Source organism: Salmo salar, chromosome 05 (assembly GCF_965601325.2).
Source record: "Salmo salar chromosome 05, fSalSal1, whole genome shotgun sequence".
In the NCBI taxonomy this organism is placed as follows: Eukaryota; Metazoa; Chordata; class Actinopteri; order Salmoniformes; family Salmonidae; genus Salmo; species Salmo salar.
The window spans coordinates 87,130,621-87,155,700 of record NC_138295.1 but is presented as its reverse complement, the minus strand read 5'-3'; the positions used below and the strand labels follow the sequence as shown (position 1 = coordinate 87,155,700).

Here is a 25,080-nt window from a genome sequence, read left to right as displayed (position 1 = left end):
GACGGCGGGGTTGGTTAGGGCAGTGTGTACTCTCCTCTGTCTGGACGGTGGGGTTGGTTAGGGCAGTGTGTACTCTCCTCTGTCTGGACGGTGGGGTTGGTTAGGGCAGTGTGTACTCTCCTCTGTCTGGACGGTGGGGTTGGTTAGGGCAGTGTGTACTCTCCTCTGTCTGGACGGTGGGGTTGGTTAGGGCAGTGTGTACTCTCCTCTGTCTGGACGGCGGGGTTGGTTAGGGCAGTGTGTACTCTCCTCTGTCTGGACGGCGGGGTTGGTTAGGGCAGTGTGTACTCTCCTCTGTCTGGACGGCGGGGTTGGTTAGGGCAGTGTGTACTCTCCTCTGTCTGGACGGTGGGGTTGGTTAGGGCAGTGTGTACTCTCCTCTGTCTGGACGGTGGGGTTGGTTAGGGCAGTGTGTACTCTCCTCTGTCTGGACGGCGGGGTTGGTTAGGGCAGTGTGTACTCTCCTCTGTCTGGACGGCGGGGTTGGTTAGGGCAGTGTGTACTCTCCTCTGTCTGGACGGCGGGGTTGGTTAGGGCAGTGTGTACTCTCCTCTGTCTGGACGGCGGGGTTGGTTAGGGCAGTGTGTACTCTCCTCTGTCTGGACGGTGGGGTTGGTTAGGGCAGTGTGTACTCTCCTCTGTCTGGACGGTGGGGTTGGTTAGGGCAGTGTGTACTCTCCTCTGTCTGGACGGTGGGGTTGGTTAGGGCAGTGTGTACTCTCCTCTGTCTGGACGGTGGGGTTGGTTAGGGCAGTGTGTACTCTCCTCTGTCTGGACGGTGGGGTTGGTTAGGGCAGTGTGTACTCTCCTCTGTCTGGACGGTGGGGTTGGTTAGGGCAGTGTGTACTCTCCTCTGTCTGGACGGTGGGGTTGGTTAGGGCAGTGTGTACTCTCCTCTGTCTGGACGGTGGGGTTGGTTAGGGCAGTGTGTACTCTCCTCTGTCTGGACGGTGGGGTTGGTTAGGGCAGTGTGTACTCTCCTCTGTCTGGACGGTGGGGTTGGTTAGGGCAGTGTGTACTCTCCTCTGTCTGGACGGTGGGGTTGGTTAGGGCAGTGTGTACTCTCCTCTGTCTGGACGGTGGGGTTGGTTAGGGCAGTGTGTACTCTCCTCTGTCTGGACGGTGGGGTTGGTTAGGGCAGTGTGTACTCTCCTCTGTCTGGACGGTGGGGTTGGTTAGGGCAGTGTGTACTCTCCTCTGTCTGGACGGTGGGGTTGGTTAGGGCAGTGTGTACTCTCCTCTGTCTGGACGGTGGGGTTGGTTAGGGCAGTGTGTACTCTCCTCTGTCTGGACGGTGGGGTTGGTTAGGGCAGTGTGTACTCTCCTCTGTCTGGACGGCGGGGTTGGTTAGGGCAGTGTGTACTCTCCTCTGTCTGGACGGTGGGGTTGGTTAGGGCAGTGTGTACTCTCCTCTGTCTGGACGGTGGGGTTGGTTAGGGCAGTGTGTACTCTCCTCTGTCTGGACGGTGGGGTTGGTTAGGGCAGTGTGTACTCTCCTCTGTCTGGACGGTGGGGTTGGTTAGGGCAGTGTGTACTCTCCTCTGTCTGGACGGTGGGGTTGGTTAGGGCAGTGTGTACTCTCCTCTGTCTGGACGGTGGGGTTGGTTAGGGCAGTGTGTACTCTCCTCTGTCTGGACGGTGGGGTTGGTTAGGGCAGTGTGTACTCTCCTCTGTCTGGACGGTGGGGTTGGTTAGGGCAGTGTGTACTCTCCTCTGTCTGGACGGCGGGGTTGGTTAGGGCAGTGTGTACTCTCCTCTGTCTGGACGGCGGGGTTGGTTAGGGCAGTGTGTACTCTCCTCTGTCTGGACGGCGGGGTTGGTTAGGGCAGTGTGTACTCTCCTCTGTCTGGACGGCGGGGTTGGTTAGGGCAGTGTGTACTCTCCTCTGTCTGGACGGCGGGGTTGGTTAGGGCAGTGTGTACTCTCCTCTGTCTGGACGGCGGGGTTGGTTAGGGCAGTGTGTACTCTCCTCTGTCTGGACGGCGGGGTTGGTTAGGGCAGTGTGTACTCTCCTCTGTCTGGACGGCGGGGTTGGTTAGGGCAGTGTGTACTCTCCTCTGTCTGGACGGCGGGGTTGGTTAGGGCAGTGTGTACTCTCCTCTGTCTGGACGGCGGGGTTGGTTAGGGCAGTGTGTACTCTCCTCTGTCTGGACGGCGGGGTTGGTTAGGGCAGTGTGTACTCTCCTCTGTCTGGACGGCGGGGTTGGTTAGGGCAGTGTGTACTCTCCTCTGTCTGGACGGCGGGGTTGGTTAGGGCAGTGTGTACTCTCCTCTGTCTGGACGGCGGGGTTGGTTAGGGCAGTGTGTACTCTTTTCCCTTTATAAGGAACTACTTCTGACCAGGGCCCATAGGGTGCTATTTGGGGCACAACCTTTATCCAGAAGGAGTGGGGGAAAACCCATCCTCTCCACCAAGGCTTTGAAACTATGTGAAAGAGAGTGATCAACGTTGTTGTTAACATCCTGGTTGGTAGCTGATGAAGTGGAAACCTTTTGATGTGGGTCCCTACCCTCTCCAGCCTTCCAGGTGCTGTGTTGTCTGCCTGAGGTAGGGCAGACAGACTGGGTTTGATGTAGGGTGAAGTTGCCCTTAGACACTGATCTTGGAACAGCTTTTAGCATTTTCCCCCACTAATGGTTAGGATTGGAGGCGCAGAAGCCTATCCTAGATCTGTACCTAGGGGTAAGTTCATCCTGTAGTGTTATTGTTCCATTGAAATGTCTCTCAAAAACACATTATTTACAAGGTGTTATAATGGGACGCTGTTGTTTGCATTGTGGGTACATGGGGTTTGTTTACAGGTTGTATAATACACCTGAGTATACCACACCTTAGGAACACCTGCCCTAATAGTGAGTCTCAAAGGATCATAGGGGTTTAAAGGGTGTGTCTCAGTCACCAGATCTCAACCCAATTTCAACACTTATAGGAGATTCTGGAGCGGCGCCTGAGACTGTGTTTTCTATCAACAAAACACCAAAAGATGGAATTTCTCATGGAAGAATAGTGTCACATCCCTCCAATAGAGTTCCAGACACGGTGCATTGAAGCTGTTCTGTTGGCTCGTGGTGCCCAACACCCTATGTTGGGGTTTCCTTTATTTTGTTACCTGTATGTTCGTGTGCAAGTCAACGTCCTTTATGCTTTTCTCCTGATTTATTTTTTTCTTCTGAAGATTAGAACTCAGACCAGAGAAAGCTGTAAGTAGGCTGTGACAAGCCTTGGTTTGAGAGTTTCACCAGTAACCACTTACAGGTTTGAATTGGGAAACGGTTCTGTTCCCTTATATAGTTAATGTTGGAGACATCTACCAGTGGGACCCATCCATGTCTGTCCCAAATGGCACCCTATTCCCTATATGGTTAAAAGTAGTGCACTATAAAGGGAATAGGATGCCATTTGGAACTTCTCCATTGTTTTAGCGAGTTGCTTGTTAGGGTTATGGAAATGAAGGCTTTTCATACTGAATCACTCCATTGATGGTAGCTTACTGCTCCAGTTGTTTCACGCCTTGTTATGCCGGGTATTTTACATCAAGGTCCTACATTTGTGTTTGATCTTGATTTTTGGAATTTGTCACTGTGCACTCATTAATATCCAAATCAAATGTCGTTACTATAGAAGTTAAAATAGACAGTTTAAAGGGGCGTGACGTGTTTCATCAACATCCATCTTGAATTATACAAAGGGTGGGTCTAATCCTGAATGCTGGTTGGTTAAAACTGCATTCCACCCGGTGTCTATTCCATAAGTTACAACCGGCTAAATCTATGACTTTTTAAATTTAATCTGTTCTTTCTGACTGCGCAATCCACTGTCTCATCAGCCCAGCCAGGCAATTTATAAACTTGATCTCCACTATAAAAAGTATCTAGACTTTATCTCACGTTTCTTTTAGGCTAACATTTAGTTTACAGCAGTGGGGATATGTATAAACTTGATCTCCACTATAAAAAGTATCTAGACATTACCTCACGTTTCCTTTAGGCTAACATTTAGTTTACAGCAGTGGGGATATTTACATTCGTCATTTAGCAGACGCTCTTATCCAGCGCGACTTACAGTAGTGAATGCATACATTTCATACATTTTTTTCCCCCGTACTGGTCCCCCGTGGGAATTGAACCCACAACCCTGGTGTTGCAAACACCATGCTCTACCAACTGAGCCACATGGGACCTTTCTCTCTGACATTTGAAACATTTGAATATTGAAACAGTGTAATATCAGCTGTCCCATGGTAATGAAGGATTCGGGACAAGACAGGAGACGGCTTTTCTCAGCCAGTCCAAATCAGGAATCAGCTGGCATCATTTTTCTGGTTTGTTCCTTCTAAATGTTCTATTGCCATACTGGCTGGTAACGTTCTTATCCCTTGCTTGCTAGCTAGCCAACTACAGATAACTTACAGTCACATCAAACAGCAAAGGAGCTGCATTTTCATTTGTTTAAGCTGTTTTCCAGTGACATTTATTTGGATACATCCAATGCGCTAATGAGGCGTGATTTCACCTGGCATAGAAAATGTGTTCTCTCGTCAGGACTCTGTTGTTCATAGGAGCTAGCCAACAACACAGCCAACACAATCACATCAAACTGAAGATGGAAAGACTGGAAACTAGCTGCACTTCGTTTTGACCTTTTTTCAATTGACATTTCTTTGTATATGTGTGTAAAAATGATGCCAGCTGATTCATGATTCAACTGGCTGAGAAACGCTGCTTGCCTGCCTGCCTCCCTGTCTGTGGCTGAGAAACGCTGCCTGCCTGCCTCCCTGTCTGTGGCTGAGAAACGCTGCCTGCCTGCCTCCCTGTCTGTGGCTGAGAAACGCTGCCTGCCTGCCTCCCTGTCTGTGGCTGAGAAACGCTGCCTGCCAGCCTCCCTGTCTGTGGCTGAGAAACGCTGCCTGCCTGCCTCCCTGTCTGTGGCTGAGAAACGCTGCCTGCCAGCCTCCCTGTCTGTGGCTGAGAAACGCTGCCTGCCTGCCTCCCTGTCTGTGGCTGAGAAACGCTGCCTGCCTGCCTCCCTGTCTGTGGCTGAGAAACGCTGCCTGCCTGCCTCCCTGTCTGTGGCTGAGAAACGCTGCCTGCCTAACTCCCTGTCTGTGGCTGAGAAACGCTGCCTGCCAGCCTCCCTGTCTGTGGCTGAGAAACGCTGCCTGCCTGCCTCCCTGTCTGTGGCTGAGAAACGCTGCCTGCCTGCCTCCCTGTCTGTGGCTGAGAAACGCTGTCTGTCTGTGGCTGAGAAACGCTGCCTGCCTGCCTGCCTCCCTGTCTGTGGCTGAGAAACGCTGCCTGCCTGCCTCCCTGTCTGTGGCTGAGAAACGCTGTCTGTCTGTCTGTGGCTCAGAAACGCTGCCTGCCTGCCTGCCTCCCTGTCTGTGGCTGAGAAACGCTGCCTGCCTGCCTCCCTGTCTGTGGCTGAGAAAGTCTGTCTGTCTCTCTGTCTGTCTCGTCCCGACTCGTTTATTACTATGGGACAGCTGGAGATCGAATTTGAATATTGAAAACATTTTGCAAATGTCAGAGACAGACAGCAAGGTTTATACAAATCTCCGCTGTTGAAAATGAAATGTTAGTCTAAAAGAAATGGTAGATAATGTCTACATACTTTTTATAGTGGAGATGAAGTTCATAAATGACCTGGCAGGGTAGATGAGACAGTGGATTGCGCAGTCAGATGGAACAGAGTAAATAGGCATTTTAACTTAATAAATGTAGCTGCTGGTAACTTGTGGAATAGACACAGGCTGGAATGCGGTTCAGGATTAGACCGACCCGTTGTATAAAACTAGACCTGACCGCCTGGTCTTCCCGATATCTACTGAGGTGTGAGACAGGCCGTTCATACAAGGACATGTACATGCAGTGTAGAGGTCGACCGATTAATCGGAATGGCCGATTTAATTAGGGCCGATTTCACGTTTTCAGAACAATCGGTAATCGGTATTTTTGACCACCGATTTGCCATAATTTTTTTTGATAGGCTTGAAGTCATGAACAGCGCAATGCTTGAAGAATTGCGAAGAGCTGCTGGCAAAACGCACGAAGGTGCTGTTTGAATGAATGCTTACGAGCCTGCTGCTGCCTACAATCGCTCAGTCAGACTGCTCTATCAAATCATAGACTTAATTATAACATAATAACACACAGAAATACGAGCCTTTGGTCATTAATATGGTCGAATCCGGAAACTATCATTTCGAAAACGAAACGTTTATTATTTCAGTGAAATACGGAACCGTATTTATCTAAGTCTAAATATTCCTGTTACATTGCACAACCTTCAATGTTATGTCATAATTATGAACAATTCTGGCAAATTAATTACGGCCTTTATTAGGAATAAATGGACTTCACACAGTTCGCAATGAGCCAGGCGGCCCAAACTGCTTTATATACCCTGACTGCTTGCACGGAACGCAAGAGAAGTGACACAAATTCATGTTAGCAGGCAATATTAACAAAATATGCAGGTTTAAAAATATTTTAAAGAAAGGCATTGATGTTTATGGTTAGGTACATTGGTGCAACGACAGTGCTTTTTTCGCAAATGCGCTTGTTAAATCATCACCCGTTTGTTGAAGTAGGCTGTGATTCGATGAGAAATTAACAGGCACCGCATCGATTATATGCAACGCAGGACACGTTAGATAAACTAGTAATATCATCAACCATGTGTAGTTAACTAGGGATTGTTAAGATTGATAGTTTTTTATAAGATAAGTTTAATGCTAGCTAGCAACTTACCTTGGCTTCTTGCTGCCCTCGCGTAACAGGTAGTCAGCCTGCCATGCAGGCTCCTTGTGGAGTGCAATGTAAGGCAGGTGGTTAGAGCGTTGGACTAGTAACCGGAAGGTTGCAGAAATGAATCCCGCCTGAACAAGGCAGTTAACCCCTGTTCCGAGGCCGTCATTGAAAATAAGAATGTGTTCTTAAATCTGACTTGCCTAGTTAAATAAAGCCTCAAATAAATAATGAAACATGTTCAATTTGGTTTAAATAATGCAAAAACAAAGTGTTGGAGAAGAAAGTAAAAGTGCAATATGTGCCATGTAAAAAAGCTAACGTTTAAGTTCCTTGCTCAGAACATGAGAACATATGAAAGCTGGTGGTTCCTTTTAACATGAGTCTTCAAAATTCCCAGGTAAGATGTTTTAGGTTGTAGATATTATAGGAATTATACGACTATTTCTCTCTATACGATTTGTATTTCATATACCTTTGACTATTGGATGTTCTTATAGGCACTTTAGTATTGCCAGTGTAACAGTATAGCTTCTGTCCCTCTCCTCGCTCAAACCAGGAACACATCGACAACAGCCACCCTCGAAGCAGCGTTACCCATGCAGAGCAAGGGGAACAACTACTCCAAGTCTCAGAGCGAGTGACGTTTGAAACGCTATTAGCGCGCACTAGCTAGCCATTTCACATCGGTTACACCAGCCTAATCTCGGGAGTTGACAGGCTTGAAGTCATAAACAGAGCTGCTGGCAAAACGCACGAAAGTGCTATTTTGAATGAATGCTTACGAGCCTGCTGCTGCCTACCACCGCTCAGTCAGACTGCTCTATCAAATCATAGACTTAATTATAACATAATAACACACAGAAATACGAGCCTTAGGTCATTAATATGGTCGAATCCGGAAACTATCATCTCGAAAACAAAACGTTATTCCTGTTACATTGCACAATCTTCAATGTTATGTCATAATTACGTAAAATTCTGGCAAATTAGTTCGTAACGAGCCAGCCGACCCCAAACTGTTGCATATAGACTCTGCGTGCAATGAACGCAAAATGACACAATTTCACCTGGTTAATATTGCCTGCTAACCTGGGTTTCTTTTAGCTAAATATGCAGGTTTAAAAATATATACTTGTGTATTGATTTTAAGAAAGGCATTGATGTTTATGGTTAGAGCAACGTGTACCTAAGCGATTATATGCAACGCAGGACAGGCTAGATAACTACACATGGTTGATGATATTACTAGTTTAACTAGTGATTATGATTGATTGATTGTTTTTTATAAGATAAGTTTAATGCTAGCTAGCAACTTACCTTGGCTTCTTACTGCATTCGCGTAACAGGCAGGCTCCTCGTGGAGTGCAATGTAAAGCAGGTGGTTAGAGCGTTGGACTAGTTAACCGTAAGGTTGCAAGATTGAATCCCTGAGCTGACAAGGTAAAAATCTGTCATTCTGCCCCTGAACAAGGCAGTTTACCCACCGTTCCTAGGCCGTCATTGAAAATCGGCCAAATCGGCGGCCAAAAATACCGATTTCCGATTGTTATGAAAACTTGAAATCGGCCCTAATTAATCGGCCATTCCGATTAATCGGTCGACCTCTAGTATTCACCCCTTTGCTATGAAGCCCCTAAATAAGATCTGGTGAAACCAATTACTTTCAGAAGTCACATAATTAGTTAAAGTCCACCTGTGTGCAATCTGTGTCACATGATCTCATTGGCCTGGTCAAAGCCCAGACCTCAATCCAATTTAGAATCTGTGGTATGACTTAAAGATTGCTGTACACCAGTGTAACCCATCCAACTTGAAGGAGCTGGAGCAGTTTTGCCTTGAAGAATGAGCCAAAATCCCAGTGGCTAGATCTGTCTAGCAAGTTGAGACATACCCCAAGAGACTTGCAGCTGTAATTGCTGCAAAAGGTGGCTCTACAAAGTATTGACTTTGGGGGGGTGAATAGTTATGCACGCTCAAGTTTTAGTAGTTTTTCATCTTAATTCTTCTTTGTTTCATGATAAAAAATATTTAGCATCTTCAAAGTGGTAGGCATGTTGTGTAAATCAAGTGATACAACCCCCCCCCCCCCCCCAAAAAATTTTTTGGGGGGAAGTTTGTAGAAACCATCTCAAGGATGATCAATGGAAACAGGATGTACCTGAGCTCAATTTCGAGGTTCTGAATACTTATGTAAAGAAGGTATTTCTATTTTTTTTTTGTTATAAATTGGCAAACATTTCTCAGCCTGTTTATGGGGCATTGTGTGTAGATTGATGAGGAAAGAAAATAAATATAATGTAATCAATTTTAGAATAAGTCTGTAACGTAACAATGTGGAAAAAGTCAAGGGTTCTGAATACTTTCTGAAAGCACTGTAGCTAGACATGACCGCCTGGTCTTCCTGATAGCTAATTAGATCAGACAGGAAGTCCCACCATCAGTGCACATTTACAAACATTCTCTTGTCAGAACATCCTGGTTTGATGTTGATGTGTGTTCTTATGTACCAAATATGCCAGGTGTTGTGGGGGAAGACCAGAGGGAGGTGTTCATTTTGGGAGTGTTTTTCTTTTTTTTATCCCTACATGGAGCGGACCTTTGCTACCAAGTTTCTGAAATACCAGGCCGTTTTGTGTTTGTCCTCCAGCCATGCAGCAGGTGCTGGATAACCTGAGAGACCTGCCTCCCACCACGGGGGCCAAAGACATCGACCTCCTCTTCCTCAGGGGAATCATAGAGAGCCCTATAGTCCGCTCCCTCGCCAAGGTAACATACACACTCCATCATATCATCAATTAAGAGAGTAGAGAAGGAGGGGAGAGGAAAAGGCACTCAGCGCCACCATATAAATGTCTCCTCCATCTTGTCAGAACGGACTGTGCCAATAACGGCCATGAGTCAAACAGCAGCAGTCTGGAACGTTTTGGCCACGAGTGTTTGAATGTAGGGTATGGCCCATTAGCCAGCCAGTCTGCCAGGTCAAGGCACAACTTGCCAGCAATTTTAGTTGCTTGCAACCGAGTTGTTTCTTGATTGCTTGGGGAAACACCCCCCTGCAACCAATAAGCATCTCATCTGCAACTTGGTTGAATCCAGTTGAAACTTTGCAACTAGTTGCAAGCAACAGCCAATCAAAACAAACACTTTTGTCACATGATCCATTTGAAGGTTCGGAATTCCGACCCAACTGTCATGTCAACACAGCTATCCGCGCTGCGCAGAACAACCCGCGTTCAGGGTTGACAGAACAGAGACTAACACAACAGGAATTGTATACACATTATTTGTACATGGTTTAGCAGTCAATAAATGTAATTTCGAAGAGAAGCCAAACCTCTCTTTGACCAGTTTCAACTGAAATTGTCCACCATGAACTGTGCTAGCTTGGTTAGCTCGTTGTTAACTAGCTAGGTGTTGGTGTTTGCAGTGTAATTTTGTCTAGCTAGCTAGCTGTGTTGGTGTTTGCAATGTCCTTTAGGCTAAATTGTACAGGCTGCGTTTCTACTGTGTCCTTGCTGTTCCAATAACCAAACAGTTGGTCAACACATTAGTGAAACCACAACGTAATGCAGCAGATCACATGGTTTGAGTTTAGAATTCTCAAACCATCAGCTTCAATTTGATTGGCTGTTGCATGCAATTTTAATCACATTTGAGTTGCTTCATGTAACAGCAAAGTTGCTTGAGATTACGTCACTTGCAACTGCAACTAAAATTGTGTTAAAGTTGCTTTGTGTAACACCAGCCTAAGTCTCGGTGGTTACTGCCGGGTGCATGGAGTTAACAGCTGCACATCTATGTTTAACACTGCAGTGAAATGTCATCTACAACGTGTTTCAGAGGGCCAGCCATGTCACAGAGTCTGTAGAGGCCAGGGACCTGCCTAATTTATAAACCGCAGTGGTGTAAAGTACTTAAGTAAAAATACACTGCTCAAAAAAATAAAGGGAACACTTAAACAACACATCCTAGATCTGAATGAAAGAAATAATCTTATTAAATACTTTTATCTTTACATAGTTGAATGTGCTGACAACAAAATCACACAAAAATAATCAATGGAAATCCAATTTATCAACCCATGGAGGTCTGGATTTGGAGTCACACTCAAAATTAAAGTGGAAAACCACACTACAGGCGGATCCAACTTTGATGTAATGTCCTTAAAACAAGTCAAAATGAGGCTCAGTAGTGTGTGTGGCCTCCACGTGCCTGTATGACCTCCCTACAACGCCTGGGCATGCTCCTGATGAGGTGGCGGATGGTCTCCTGAGGGATCTCCTCCCAGACCTGGACTAAAGCATCCGCCAACTCCTAGACAGTCTGTGGTGCAACGTGGCGTTGGTGGATGGAGCGAGACATGATGTCCCAGATGTGCTCAATTGGATTCAGGTCTGGTGAACGGGCGGGCCAGTCCATAGCATCAATGCCTTCCTCTTGCAGGAACTGCTGACACACTCCAGCCACATGAGGTCTAGCATTGTCTTGCATTAGGAGGAACCCAGGGCCAACCGCACCAGCATATGGTCTCACAAGGGGTCTGAGGATCTCATCTCGGTACCTAATGGCAGTCAGGCTACCTCTGGCAAGCACATGGAGGGCTGTGCGGCCCCCCAAAGAAATGCCACCCCACACCATGACTGACCCACCGCCAAACCGGTCATGCTGGAGGATGTTGCAGGCAGCAGAACGTTCTCCACGGCGTCTCCAGACTCTGTCACGTCTGTCACATGTGCTCAGTGTGAACCTGCTTTCATCTGTGAAGAGCACAGGGCGCCAGTGGCGAATTTGCCAATCTTGGTGTTCTCTGGCAAATGCCAAACGTCCTGCACGGTGTTGGGCTGTAAGCACAACCCCCACCTGTGGACGTCGGGCCCTCATACCACCCTCATGGAGTCTGTTTCTGACCGTTTGAGCAGACACATGCACATTTGTGGCCTGCTGGAGGTCATTTTGCAGGGCTCTGGCAGTGCTTCTCCTGCTCCTCCTTGCACAAAGGCGGAGGTAGCGGTCCTGCTGCTGGGTTGTTGCCTTCCTACGGCCTCCTCCACGTCTCCTGATGTACTGGCCTGTCTCCTGGTAGCGCCTCCATGCTCTGGACACTACGCTGACAGACACAGCAAACCTTCTTGCCGCAACTCGCATTGATGTGCCATCCTGGATGAGCTGCACTACCTGAGCCACTTGTGTGGGTTGTAGACTCCGTCTCATGCTACCACTAGAGTGAAAGCACCGCCAGCATTCAAAAGTGACCAAAACATCAGCCAGGAAGCATAGGAACTGAGAAGTGGTCAGAGGTCCCCACCTGCTGAACCACTCCTTTATTGGGGGTGTCTCGCTTATTGCCTGTAATTTCCACCTGTTGTCTATTCCATTTGCACAACAGCATGTGACATTTATTGTCAATCAGTGTTGCTTCCTAAGTGGACAGTTTGATGTCACAGAAGTGTGATTGACTTGGAGTTACATTGTGTTGTTTAAGTGTTCCCTTTATTTTTTTGAGCAGTATACTTTAAAGTACTACTTAAGCAGTTTTTGGGGGGTATCTGTACTTTACTTTAAAACCTGTTTCTGCATCTGGGCTGTATGGGTGAGAGGTAGTGTGTACAGTACACTGTGCAGTTGTCCCTTGGTAGTATTTGATTCGATCTTTTTTCCTTTTGCAGTGGTGTAAAGTACTTTACTACTTTTAAAGTATTGTTACTAAAGTATTTTTTTGGGGTGAATCTCTACTATAGTAATCATATTTTTGACTACTTTTACTTCACTACATTCCTAAAGAAAATGTACTTATTACTCCATACATTTTCCATGACACCCAATAGTACTCGTTGTGTTTTGAATGCTTAGCAGGACAGGAAAATTGTCTAATTGACACACTTATCAAGAGAACATCCCTGGTCATCCCTACTGCCTCTGATCTGGCGGACTCACTAAACAGAGAACATCCCTGGTCATCCCTACTGCCTCTGATCTGGCGGACTCACTAAACAGAGAACATCCCTGGTCATCCCTACTGCCTCTGATCTGGCGGACTCACTAAACAGAGAACATTCCTGGTCATCCCTACTGCCTCTGATCTGGCGGACTCACTAAACAGAGAACATCCCTGGTCATCCCTACTGCCTCTGATCTGGAGGACTCACTAAACAGAGAACATCCCTGGTCATCCCTACTGCCTCTGATCTGGCGGACTCACTAAACACAAAGAAAAAATATGCGTTTAATGTTTACTATTTTTTTTGTACCATCTTAGAAATGCAAGAGAAAGGCCATAAGGAGTAGTGTGTTTGTTTGTTTGTTGTGACATGCTGACATCTGGTGGACATTTACACTAGGTTCACTTTTCACAGGAAGAAAACTGACCAGGGCACGCATAAATCAAATCAGGCTTTATTTCTACAGCATGGAATGCAACACAATGTGCTTCATAGGAAAAAACAAATAAAAACTGAAATATTTCATATTTACTACACAACAAATGAAAGAATAAGAATAAAAACTGAACGACTAAAAAGCACCCAAAGGAAAAGCTCAACTTAAAAGATGTTTTAAGATCTCTTTTAAATATGTCCACAGTTTCAGCCCTCCTCAGGTTGTCTGGCAGGCTGTTCCAGAGGCTGGGGGCAGAATAACTAAACGTTGTCTCTCCATGCCTCTTGGTCCTAGGCGTTGGGATAGTTAAAAGGACCTGAACTAAATACTGTGTGTATTAATGTGTCTCTCTGCAGGCCCATGAGAGGCTGGCGGATGTGAAGCTGGAGGCTGTGAGAGACAACAACCAGCAGCTGGTCTCAGAGATCCTAGACTTCCTCACAGGACTGAGTAGTAGAGACGCCTCCGCTGAGGAACTAGCCAACATCCTCCAGGAACCACACTTCAAGGTACACACACACACCCATGTATACACCCACACCCCTATGTGTACACACTCACACCCCTATGTGTACACACTCACACCCCTATGTGTACACACCCACACCCCTATGTGTACACACCCACACCCCTATGTGTACACACTCACACCCCTATGTGTACACACCCACACCCCTATGTGTACACACCCACACCCCTATGTGTACACACCCACACCCCTATGTGTACACACTCACACCCCTATGTGTACACACTCACACCCCTATGTGTACACACTCACACCCCTATGTGTACACACTCACACCCCTATGTGTACACACTCACACCCCTATGTGTACACACTCACACCCCCATGTGTACACACTCACACCCCCATGTGTACACACTCACACAAGTATCGTTGAGTTGTTAGAGCTAGTCTGAGAGTAGACTAGAGAATGACTCTCCTGTCAGAGCTGTTTACAGAAACAATCACCATATTACTCCTGAAGTCTCTGCCTCTCTGTCTCTGCCTCACTGTCTCTGCCTCTCGCTCTCTCTCATTTCAATTTGCTTTATTAGCATGATGTAACAATGTACATGTTGCCAAAGTTTACTTTGGAGATTAACATTATTAAAATAAAAATCATAATCTCTTTCTCTCTGCCTCTCTCTCGCTCTCTTTCTCTCTGGTTGGAACTACACTACATGGTCAAAAGTATGTGGACACGTGCTTGTCGAACATCTCATTCCAAAATCACAGGCATTAATATGGAGTTGGTCCCTCTTTGCTGCTATATCAGCCTTCACTCTTCTGGGAAGGATTTCCACTAAATGTTGGAACATTACTGCAGGGACTTGCTTCTATTCAGCCACAAGACCATTAGTGAGGTCAGCACTGATGTTGGGTGTTTAGGCCTGGCTCGCAGTCGGGGTTCCAATTCAACCCAAAGGTGTTCTATGGGGTTGAGGTCAGGGCTCTGTGCAGGCCAGTCAAGTTCTTCCACACCGATCTTGACAAACTATTTCTGTATGGACCTCGCTTTGTGGACAGGGGCATTGTCCTGCTGAAATAGGAAAGGGCCTTCCCCAAACTGTTGCCACAAAGTTGGAAGCACAGAATCATCTAGAATGTAATTTTATGCTGTAGCGTTAAGATTTCCCTTCATTGTAACTAATGAGCCTAGCCCGAACCATGAAAAACAGCCCCAGACCATTATTCCTCCTCCACCAAACTTTACAGTTGGCACTATGTAGTGTTCTCCTGGCATCTGCCAAATCCAGATTCGTCTGTCAGACTGCTAGATGGTGAAGTGTGATTCATCTTTCAAGAGTGATTTTCCACTGCTCCAGAGTCTAATGGCGGTGAGCTTTACACCACTCCAGCCGACGCTTGGCATTGCGCATGGTGATCTTAGGCTTGTGTGCGGCTGCTCGGCCATGGAGACCCATTTCATGAAGCTCCTGATGAACAGTTCTTATGCTGACGTTGCTTCCAGAGGCAGTTTGGAACTCGGTAGTGAGTGTTTCAACCGAGGACAGACGATTTTTACGGCATTCAGCACTCGGCGGTCTTGTTCTGTGAGCTTGTGGCCTACCACTTCGCGGCTGAGACGTTGTTTGCTCCTAGACGTTTCCACTTCACAATAACAGCACTTAAAGTTGACCGGGGCAGGTCTAGCAGGGCAGACATTTGACGAACTGACTTCCTATGACAGTGCCACGTTTTAAAGTCACTGAGCTCTTCAGTAAGGCCATTCTACTGCCAATGTTTGTCTATGGAGTTTGCATGGCTGTGTGCTCGATTTTATAGACCTGTCAGCAACGGGTGTGGCTGAAATAGCCAAATCCACTAATTTGAAGGGGTGTCCACATACCTTTGTGTACAGTATCCATCAGACAGGACACTGTGCTTTCTGATGGTGTCAAGTTACCTGGATATTACTAAAGGTGTCCTGTAGTGGTCGATTTTTGGGGACCTGTCCTCTTTACTATTTATATTCCGTCTATCTGCAAAAACCTGTAACATTCATCTGTATGCAGATGACACTGTTATGTACGCTATTGCCCCTCCGGCTGACCAGGCTGTTGAAGCTGTAGTCTGATTTTGTCACCTAGCAGAAAGTCCTTGTTGATTTATAATTGGTTCTTCATGCGGTAAACTAAATGTATGATGTTTTCTAATTCTCGTAGAAATACTTCAGATGGCTTACACATTTATGCAGTGGATGGTTCTTTCATCGAGCAGGTTCCTGCCTATAAATATCTGGGCTTTTGGATGAACAATAATTTGACCTAGATGAGCTAGTTTAAAGGAAAAATTCCACCACAAAACTATATTTTAGTATTTGTTTCATTAGTCCATTGTTGACATAGTCCCAAAAGGTTTTCAAGATATGTAACTTCCAAAATGCATAAACCATCCCTGTATGATGCATTTGACATGATATGGGGATGAATTCTGTATGTCAACACTGGACTAATAAAACAAATACCAAAAGAGTTTTCCTTTAAGAAGCTGATATTTTAAAGTAGGCTTCTTTTTATGTAAATAGATGATGCCTCTCCCTAAACAGCAGGAAGGAGATTTATACAGTCAACTCCTCCTGCCACTTCTTGACTATGGTGACACCATCCATGGGAGTGTAGCAGCCACTAATCTTAAACCATTGGATGCCGTCTGTCTACCGTAGCGTCCTTCACTTTATCACAGGTGACAGTTTTAATACGCATCACTGCATCCTGTATCAAAAGGTTGGCTGGTCCTCATTAAAGTCCCGTACATCACTTCTTTACTCTCTTTCTGTTGACAAAGCTTTACTGTAGAAGCTTCTGATCTAGCTCACTTCACTGTTACAACCCATTCACAGGGATGGTGAACTGTCCAGGTTCCACTAGTACGTACCGATGTAGGTGCCCTCCATTTTTGTAAAAGCCTGCAGAACGTCAGACATATTGACTCTCTGATGCCTCTACGGCAGTTAGAGCTGTAATACTGAATGTGTTTAAGGAGAACTGCAACTGTTTGGATTGAATAATTGTTTTTGTGGTGTTGGAAGCCGTTGTGTTAAGTTTGTCATTTGTAATAATATTATTATTAATAATAATAAATTGTTGTCCTCAGGGCACCATTGGTTATTAATAATCTGTCTTTGACTCTCACTCTCTCTGCCTCTGCTACTTGCCCCTCCTAGAGAGAAAAAAATAGCCTTTTCTGTCTGGACCAATGAGAAACTGCGGCCTGAGGGGGGCTATGTCCCTGGTCCAATGGGAGTGGAGGGGTCTAGTGGGGAGGTAGACACTGATTTCTGGGTTAGGGAGTTCTATCATGTGTGAACCAGATCTGTACTGATGCATGTTGCTGCTCTCTCTCATTGTCTTTCTGTGTTTCTCTCTCTGTCTCTCTGTCTCTCTCTGTCTCTCTGTCTCTGTCTTTCTCTCCTTCTGTTTTTCTCTCTGTGTCTCTGTGTGTGTGAGTCAGACATTCATCCTGTGATATGGCTGCTCTGCAGGTGAGAACTTAACAGTCTTGTTCCTCCTTTCCTTCCTTTGGGACTGATTCATGATTGTATTTCCTGCATGCTGCTTTTGGTCTTAAACATGCACTGGTTGTGTTGGAAGAAGTCTAGTCTATTTGTGAAGAAGAGCTGTGATTGGTTCATATACCTGGAGGGGCAGTTACCCAGTAGGCTGTGTGTTTCTCTCTTGTCATTTGGTAGTAAATCAGTGAGTGCTGCTTGACTATGACATGATGAAATAGTGTTGTTGAAGAGGAGGGTGTGGATACAGGTCTGTGTGATATGTTGGTGTGTCTTGTGATGTTGTAACAGGTGTGTACTTGATTAACAGTGTCACGTTCTTCCCTGTCCTTGTCCCTTACTGGGCTGCAACCAGGGATCCTCTGCCTCACAAACAAACATGACTACACACTAGACAACGTCTTAGCAGAACTGCTCTATAGAAATGTCAGCCATTGTTTTCACTTTTTTTATAGCGTGAGTGGAGACATGTTCAGCTGAGGAGTGAGGTTATGAATCCAACTCTTTTACTCTGTTTCCTTTCTGTGTGGTGATGTTTTTAGTTCCCCTGTTGGCTTAGTGTTCTACTGGAATAATACAGTCACTGTTCAATAATCATTTCTCCTCCAGTCTCTGTCTCTCTCCTCCAGTCTCTGTCTCTCTCTCCTCCAGTCTCTGTCTCTCTCTCCTCCAGTCTCTGTCTCTCTCTCCTCCAGTCTCTGTCTCTCTCTCCTCCAGTCTCTGTCTCTCTCTCCTCCAGTCTCTGTCTCTCTCTCCTCCAGTCTCTGTCTCTCTCTCCTCCAGTCTCTGTCTCTCTCTCCTCCAGTCTCTGTCTCTCTCTCCTCCAGTCTCTGTCTCTCTCTCCTCCAGTCTCTGTCTCTCTCTCCTCCAGTCTCTGTCTCTCTCTCCTCCAGTCTCTGTCTCTCTCTCCTCCAGTCTCTGTCTCTCTCTCCTCCAGTCTCTGTCTCTCTCTCCTCCAGTCTCTGTCTCTCTCTCCTCCAGTCTCTGTCTCTCTCTCCTCCAGTCTCTGTCTCTCTCTCTCCAGTCTCTGTCTCTCTCTCCCAGTCTCTGTCTCTCTCTCCTCCAGTCTCTGTCTCTCTCTCCTCCATCCTGTCTCTGTCTCTCTCTCTCCTCCAGTCTCTGTCTCTCTCTCCTCCGTCTCTGTCTCTCTCCTCCAGTCTCTGTCTCTCTCTCTCCTCCAGTCTCTGTCTCTCTCTCTCCTCCAGTCTCTGTCTCTCTCTCTCCTCCAGTCTCTGTCTCTCTCTCTCCTCCAGTCTCTGTCTCTCTCTCTCCTCCAGTCTCTGTCTCTCTCTCTCCTCCAGTCTCTGTCTCTCTCTCTCCTCCAGTCTCTGTCTCTCTCTCCTCCAGTCTCTGTCTTCTCTCTCCTCCAGTCTCTGTCTTCTCTCTCCTCCAGTCTCTGTCTCTCTCTCCTCCAGTCTCTGTCTCTCTCTCCTCCAGTCTCTGTCTCTCTCTCCTCCAGTCTCTGTCTCTCTCTCCTCCAGTCTCTGTCTCTCTCTCCTCCAGTCTCTGTCTCTCTCTCCTCCAGTCTCTGTCTCTCTCTCCTCCAGTCTCTGTCTCTCTCTCCTCCAGTCTCTGTCTCTCTCTCCTCCAGTCTCTGTCTCTCTCTCCTCCAGTCTCTGTCTCTCTCTCCTCCAGTCTCTGTCTCTCTCTCCTCCAGTCTCTGTCTCTCTCTCCTCCAGTCTCTGTCTCTCTCTCCTCCAGTCTCTGTCTCTCTCTCCTCCAGTCTCTGTCTCTCTCCTCCAGTCTCTGTCTCTCTCTCCTCCAGTCTCTGTCTCTCTCTCCTCCAGTCTCTGTCTCTCTCTCTCCAGTCTGTCTCTCTCTCCTCCAGTCTCTGTCTCTCTCTCCTCCAGTCTCTGTCTCTCTCTCTCCAGTCTGTCTCTCTCTCCTCCAGTCTCTGTCTCTCTCTCCTCCAGTCTCTGTCTCTCTCTCCTCCAGTCTCTGTCTCTCTCTCCTCCAGTCTCTGTCTCTCTCTCCTCCAGTCTCTGTCTCTCTCTCCTCCAGTCTCTGTCTCTCTCCTCCAGTCTCTGTCTGTCTCTCTCCTCCAGTCTCTGTCTGTCTCTCTCCTCCAGTCTCTGTCTGTCTCTCTCCTCCAGTCTCTGTCTGTCTCTCTCCTCCAGTCTCTGTCTGTCTCTCTCCTCCAGTCTCTGTCTGTCTCTCTCCTCCAGTCTCTGTCTGTCTCTCTCCTCCAGTCTCTGTCTGTCTCTCTCCTCCAGTCTCTGTCTCTCTCTCTCCAGTCTGTCTCTCTCTCCTCCAGTCTCTGTCTCTCTCTCCTCCAGTCTCTGTCTCTCTCTCCTCCAGTCTCTGTCTCTCTCTCCTCCAGTCTCTGTCTCTCTCTCCTCCAGTCTCTGTCTCTCTCTCCTCCAGTCTCTGTCTCTCTCTCCTCCAGTCTCTGTCTCTCTCTCCTCCAGTCTCTGTCTCTCTCTCCTCCAGTCTCTGTCTCTCTCTCCTCCAGTCTCTGTCTCTCTCTCCTCCAGTCTCTGTCTCTCTCTCCTCCAGTCTCTGTCTCTCTCTCCTCCAGTCTCTGTCTCTCTCTCCTCCAGTCTCTGTCTCTCTCTCCTCCAGTCTCTGTCTCTCTCTCCTCCAGTCTCTGTCTCTCTCTCCTCCAGTCTCTGTCTCTCTCTCCTCCAGTCTCTGTCTCTCTCTCTCCAGTCTCTGTCTCTCTCTCCTCCAGTCTCTGTCTCTCTCTCCTCCAGTCTCTGTCGTCTCTCTCCTCCAGTCTCTGTCTGTCTCTCTCCTCCAGTCTCTGTCTCTCTCTCCTCCAGTCTCTGTCTGTCTCTCTCCTCCAGTCTCTGTCTGTCTCTCTCCTCCAGTCTCTGTCTGTCTCTCTCCTCCAGTCTCTGTCTGTCTCTCTCCTCCAGTCTCTGTCTCTCTCCTCCAGTCTCTGTCTCTCTCCTCCAGTCTCTGTCTCTCTCCTCCAGTCTCTGTCTCTCTCCTCCAGTCTCTGTCTCTCTCCTCCAGTCTCTGTCTCTCTCCTCCAGTCTCTGTCTCTCTCTCCTCCAGTCTCTGTCTCTCTCTTCTCCAGTCTCTGTCTCTCTCTCCTCCAGTCTCTGTCTCTCTCCTCCAGTCTCTGTCTCTCTCTCCTCCAGTCTCTGTCTCTCTCTCCTCCAGTCTCTGTCTCTCTCTCCTCCAGTCTCTGTCTCTCTCTCCTCCAGTCTCTGTCTCTCTCTCCTCCAGTCTCTGTCTCTCTCCTCCAGTCTCTGTCTCTCTCCTCCAGTCTCTGTCTCTCTCCTCCAGTCTCTGTCTCTCTCCTCCAGTCTCTGTCTCTCTCTCCTCCAGTCTCTGTCTCTCTCCTCCAGTCTCTGTCTCTCTCCTCCAGTCTCTGTCTCTCTCCTCCAGTCTCTGTCTCTCTCCTCCAGTCTCTGTCTCTCTCTCCTCCAGTCTCTGTCTCTCTCTCCTCCAGTCTCTGTCTCTCTCTCCTCCAGTCTCTGTCTCTCTCCTCCTCCAGTCTCTGTCTCTCTCTCTCCTCCAGTCTCTGTCTCTCTCTCTCCTCCAGTCTCTGTCTCTCTCTCTCCTCCAGTCTCTGTCTCTCTCTCTCCTCCAGTCTCTGTCTCTCTCTCCTCCAGTCTCTGTCTCTCTCTCCTCCAGTCTCTGTCTCTCTCTCCTCCAGTCTCTGTCTCTCTCTCCTCCAGTCTCTGTCTCTCTCTCCTCCAGTCTCTGTCTCTCTCTCCTCCAGTCTCTGTCTCTCTCTCCTCCAGTCTCTGTCTCTCTCTCCTCCAGTCTCTGTCTCTCTCTCCTCCAGTCTCTGTCTCTCTCTCCTCCAGTCTCTGTCTCTCTCTCCTCCAGTCTCTGTCTCTCTCTCCTCCAGTCTCTGTCTCTCTCTCCTCCAGTCTCTGTCTCTCTCTCCTCCAGTCTCTGTCTCTCTCTCCTCTAGTCTCTGTCTCTCTTCTCCAGTCTCTGTCTCTCTCCTCCAGTCTCTGTCTCTCTCCTCCAGTCTCTGTCTCTCTCTCCTCCAGTCTCTGTCTCTCTCTCCTCCAGTCTCTGTCTCTCTCTCCTCCAGTCTCTGTCTCTCTCTCCTCCAGTCTCTGTCTCTCTCTCCTCCAGTCTCTGTCTCTCTCTCCTCCAGTCTCTGTCTCTCTCTCCTCCAGTCTCTGTCTCTCTCTCCTCCAGTCTCTGTCTCTCTCTCCTCCAGTCTCTGTCTCTCTCTCCTCCAGTCTCTGTCCTCTCTCTCCTCCAGTCTCTGTCTCTCTCTCTCCTCCAGTCTCTGTCTCTCTCTCTCCTCCAGTCTCTGTCTCTCTCTCTCCTCCAGTCTCTGTCTCTCTCTCTCCTCCAGTCTCTGTCTCTCTCTCTCCTCCAGTCTCTGTCTCTCTCTCTCCTCCAGTCTCTGTCTCTCTCTCTCCTCCAGTCTCTGTCTCTCTCTCTCCTCCAGTCTCTGTCTCTCTCTCTCCTCCAGTCTCTGTCTCTCTCTCCTCCAGTCTCTGTCTCTCTCTCCTCCAGTCTCTGTCTCTCTCTCCTCCAGTCTCTGTCTCTCTCTCCTCCAGTCTCTGTCTTCTCTCTCCTCCAGTCTCTGTCTGTCTCTCTCCTCCAGTCTCTGTCTGTCTCTCTCCTCCAGTCTCTGTCTGTCTCTCTCCTCCAGTCTCTGTCTGTCTCTCTCCTCCAGTCTCTGTCTGTCTCTCTCCTCCAGTCTCTGTCTGTCTCTCTCCTCCAGTCTCTGTCTGTCTCTCTCCTCCAGTCTCTGTCTGTCTCTCTCCTCCAGTCTCTGTCTGTCTCTCTCCTCCAGTCTCTGTCTGTCTCTCTCCTCCAGTCTCTGTCTGTCTCTCTCCTCCAGTCTCTGTCTGTCTCTCTCCTCCAGTCTCTGTCTGTCTCTCTCCTCCAGTCTCTGTCTGTCTCTCTCCTCCAGTCTCTGTCTGTCTCTCTCCTCCAGTCTCTGTCTGTCTCTCTCCTCCAGTCTCTGTCTGTCTCTCTCCTCCAGTCTCTGTCTGTCTCTCTCCTCCAGTCTCTGTCTGTCTCTCTCCTCCAGTCTCTGTCTGTCTCTCTCCTCCAGTCTCTGTCTGTCTCTCTCCTCCAGTCTCTGTCTGTCTCTCTCCTCCAGTCTCTGTCTCTCTCTCCTCCAGTCTCTGTCTCTCTCTCCTCCAGTCTCTGTCTCTCTCTCCTCCAGTCTCTGTCTCTCTCCTCCAGTCTCTGTCTCTCTCTCCTCCAGTCTCTGTCTCTCTCCTCCAGTCTCTGTCTCTCTCCTCCAGTCTCTGTCTCTCTCTCCTCCAGTCTCTGTCTCTCTCTCCTCCAGTCTCTGTCTCTCTCCTCCAGTCTCTGTGTCTCTCTCCTCCAGTCTGTCTCTCTCTCCTCCAGTCTCTGTCTCTCTCCTCCAGTCTCTGTCTCTCTCTCCTCCAGTCTCTGTCTCTCTCTCCTCCAGTCTCTGTCTCTCTCTCCTCCAGTCTCTGTCTCTCTCTCCTCCAGTCTCTGTCTCTCTCTCCTCCAGTCTCTGTCTCTCTCTCCTCCAGTCTCTGTCTCTCTCTCCTCCAGTCTCTGTCTCTCTCTCCTCCAGTCTCTGTCTCTCTCTCCTCCAGTCTCTCTCTCCTCCAGTCTCTCTCTCCTCCAGTCTCTGTCTCTCTCCTCCAGTCTCTGTCTCTCTCCTCCAGTCTCTGTCTCTCTCTCCTCCAGTCTCTGTCTCTCTCTCCTCCAGTCTCTGTCTCTCTCCTCCAGTCTCTGTGTCTCTCTCCTCCAGTCTGTCTCTCTCTCCTCCAGTCTCTGTCTCTCTCCTCCAGTCTCTGTCTCTCTCTCCTCCAGTCTCTGTCTCTCTCTCCTCCAGTCTCTGTCTCTCTCTCCTCCAGTCTCTGTCTCTCTCTCCTCCAGTCTCTGTCTCTCTCTCCTCCAGTCTCTGTCTCTCTCTCCTCCAGTCTCTGTCTCTCTCTCCTCCAGTCTCTGTCTCTCTCTCCTCCAGTCTCTGTCTCTCTCTCCTCCAGTCTCTCTCTCCTCCAGTCTCTGTCTCTCTCTCCTCCAGTCTCTGTCTCTCTCCTCCAGTCTCTGTCTCTCTCCTCCAGTCTCTGTCTCTCTCTCCTCCAGTCTCTGTCTCTCTCTCCTCCAGTCTCTGTCTCTCTCCTCCAGTCTCTGTGTCTCTCTCCTCCAGTCTGTCTCTCTCTCCTCCAGTCTCTGTCTCTCTCCTCCAGTCTCTGTCTCTCTCTCCTCCAGTCTCTGTCTCTCTCTCCTCCAGTCTCTGTCTCTCTCTCCTCCAGTCTCTGTCTCTCTCTCCTCCAGTCTCTGTCTCTCTCTCCTCCAGTCTCTGTCTCTCTCTCCTCCAGTCTCTGTCTCTCTCTCCTCCAGTCTCTGTCTCTCTCTCCTCCAGTCTCTCTCTCCTCCAGTCTCTGATTGAGGCCCATGACAAGGTGGCAGCTAACTCTCTCTCTCTGTATTTCTGTCTCTCTCTCTCTCCAGTCTCTGATTGAGGCCCATGACAAGGTGGCAGCTAAATGTTATGAGATGCTGCCGTCGGAGGTGAACAGTAATGCCATGGCGACCAGCCCGCTTGTGCTCGCTGACGCCGTCAGGATGATTGGCATTCAGAAGAAGGCTGGCGAACCACTGGTGAGTTAATGACTGAGTCCCAAATGGCACCCTATTCCTTATATAGTGCAATACTTCTGACCAGGGAGCAATAGCCGGGCTCCGGTCAATAGTGGTGCACTATGTAGGGAACAGGGTACCATTTAGGACGTTGTCTCAGACATTACCAATCAATCTGCAAGATCTGGATGACTGTTCATAGTTTGTAGTTAGCAGGTTAGTTACATGGAATATTTAAATCCCCTATCTGATGCATTAACCACTCTCTCTGTCTCTCTGTCTCTCTCTGTCTCTCTCTGTCTCTCTCTCTCTCTGTCTCTGTCTCTCTCTCTCTCTGTGTCTCTCTCTCCATTCTCTCAATCCCCCTCTGTCTTTCTCTCCTCTCTTCTCCTCCTCAGGGCGTGACGTTCAGGGTGGCACGCGGGGAGCTGGTGATAGCCAGGATCCTGCACGGCAGTATGATTGACCGGCAGGGCATGCTGCACGCGGGAGACGTCATCAGGGAGGTGAACGGGCGCGAGGTGGGCAGCGATCCCAAGGAGCTGTTGGAGCTGCTGAGGGACTGCCAGGGGGGCATCACCCTCAAGATCCTGCCCAGCTACCGCGACACTCCAGCACCCCCACAGGTGAGAACAGGGTCCTATTTATTAGTGAACCGTAGCAGAATGTTTTGCAACAGAAAACAAAAATAACAGTTTGTTATTGACCAGATTTCAGGTAGGTCCCTCAGTTTCAGTTAGCTTCCATTCACATCCTAATGACTCCAACACGGGTGGCTAACCATCCTCCTCTTGGAGTGACATTGGGAATGTAGACTTTTTACACCAACACACCTGATTCACTTCATTGAGGTGATTAGTAGAGTCAGATGTGTTAAAGCAGGGCTGGAACAAGAAAATGTTGCCGTCTGGTTTTCTACAGTAAAAAATGATTAGAAATGATTTATACTTTTACCTTTTGATACTTAAGTATATTTTAGCAATTACATTTACTTTTGATACATATTTAAAACCAAACACTTTGACTCAAGTAGTATTTTACTGGGTGACTTTTACTTGAGTCATTTTCTATGAAGTTATCTTTGCCTTTTAACATCCCTCTGTTTTTGTACCTGTCAGGGTGGTTGAGGGGGAGACAGTTGACCTGGTCCTAACCCAGAATGACAGGGCATGGGCCTGGAACTGTTACCCTGCCTGGGACACACTGGTCCTATTAATACACTTCATGGGATAACTGGGGCACTGAGGAGGAAGGAGGGAGGGAAGAGGAAGGAGGGAGGGAAGAGGAAGGAGGGAGGGAAGAGGAAGGAGGGAGGGAAGAGGAAGGAGGGAGGGAAGAGGAGGGAGGGAGGGAGGGAAGAGGAGGGAGGGAGGGAGGGAAGAGGAGGGAAGAGGAAGGAGGGAGGGAGGGAAGAGGAGGGAGGGGAGAGGAGGGAGGGAGG

At 48.2% G+C, this 25,080-nt stretch overlaps 1 protein-coding gene across 4 annotated transcripts in view; it reads left to right on the top strand.

Annotated features, from left to right (window-relative positions):
- The window catches only part of LOC106591575 (protein PALS2), a 43,804-nt gene that overhangs the window by 7,225 nt on the left and 11,499 nt on the right, over window positions 1-25,080 (top strand). For 2 of the 4 annotated variants that reach the window (XM_082975846.1, XM_082975847.1), the window contains exons 3-6: window positions 9,398-9,516; window positions 13,482-13,634; window positions 23,511-23,660; window positions 24,038-24,265. In XM_082975846.1, the coding sequence (XP_082831972.1) occupies window positions 9,400-9,516; window positions 13,482-13,634; window positions 23,511-23,660; window positions 24,038-24,265 (648 nt within the window). In that variant the 5' untranslated portion in view covers window positions 9,398-9,399. Of the gene's footprint in view, window positions 1-8,863; window positions 8,950-9,397; window positions 9,517-13,481; window positions 13,635-17,086; window positions 17,118-23,510; window positions 23,661-24,037; window positions 24,266-25,080 lie in introns of all 4 variants that reach the window. The other 2 variants (XM_082975848.1, XM_082975849.1) reach the window with 2 other exon arrangements.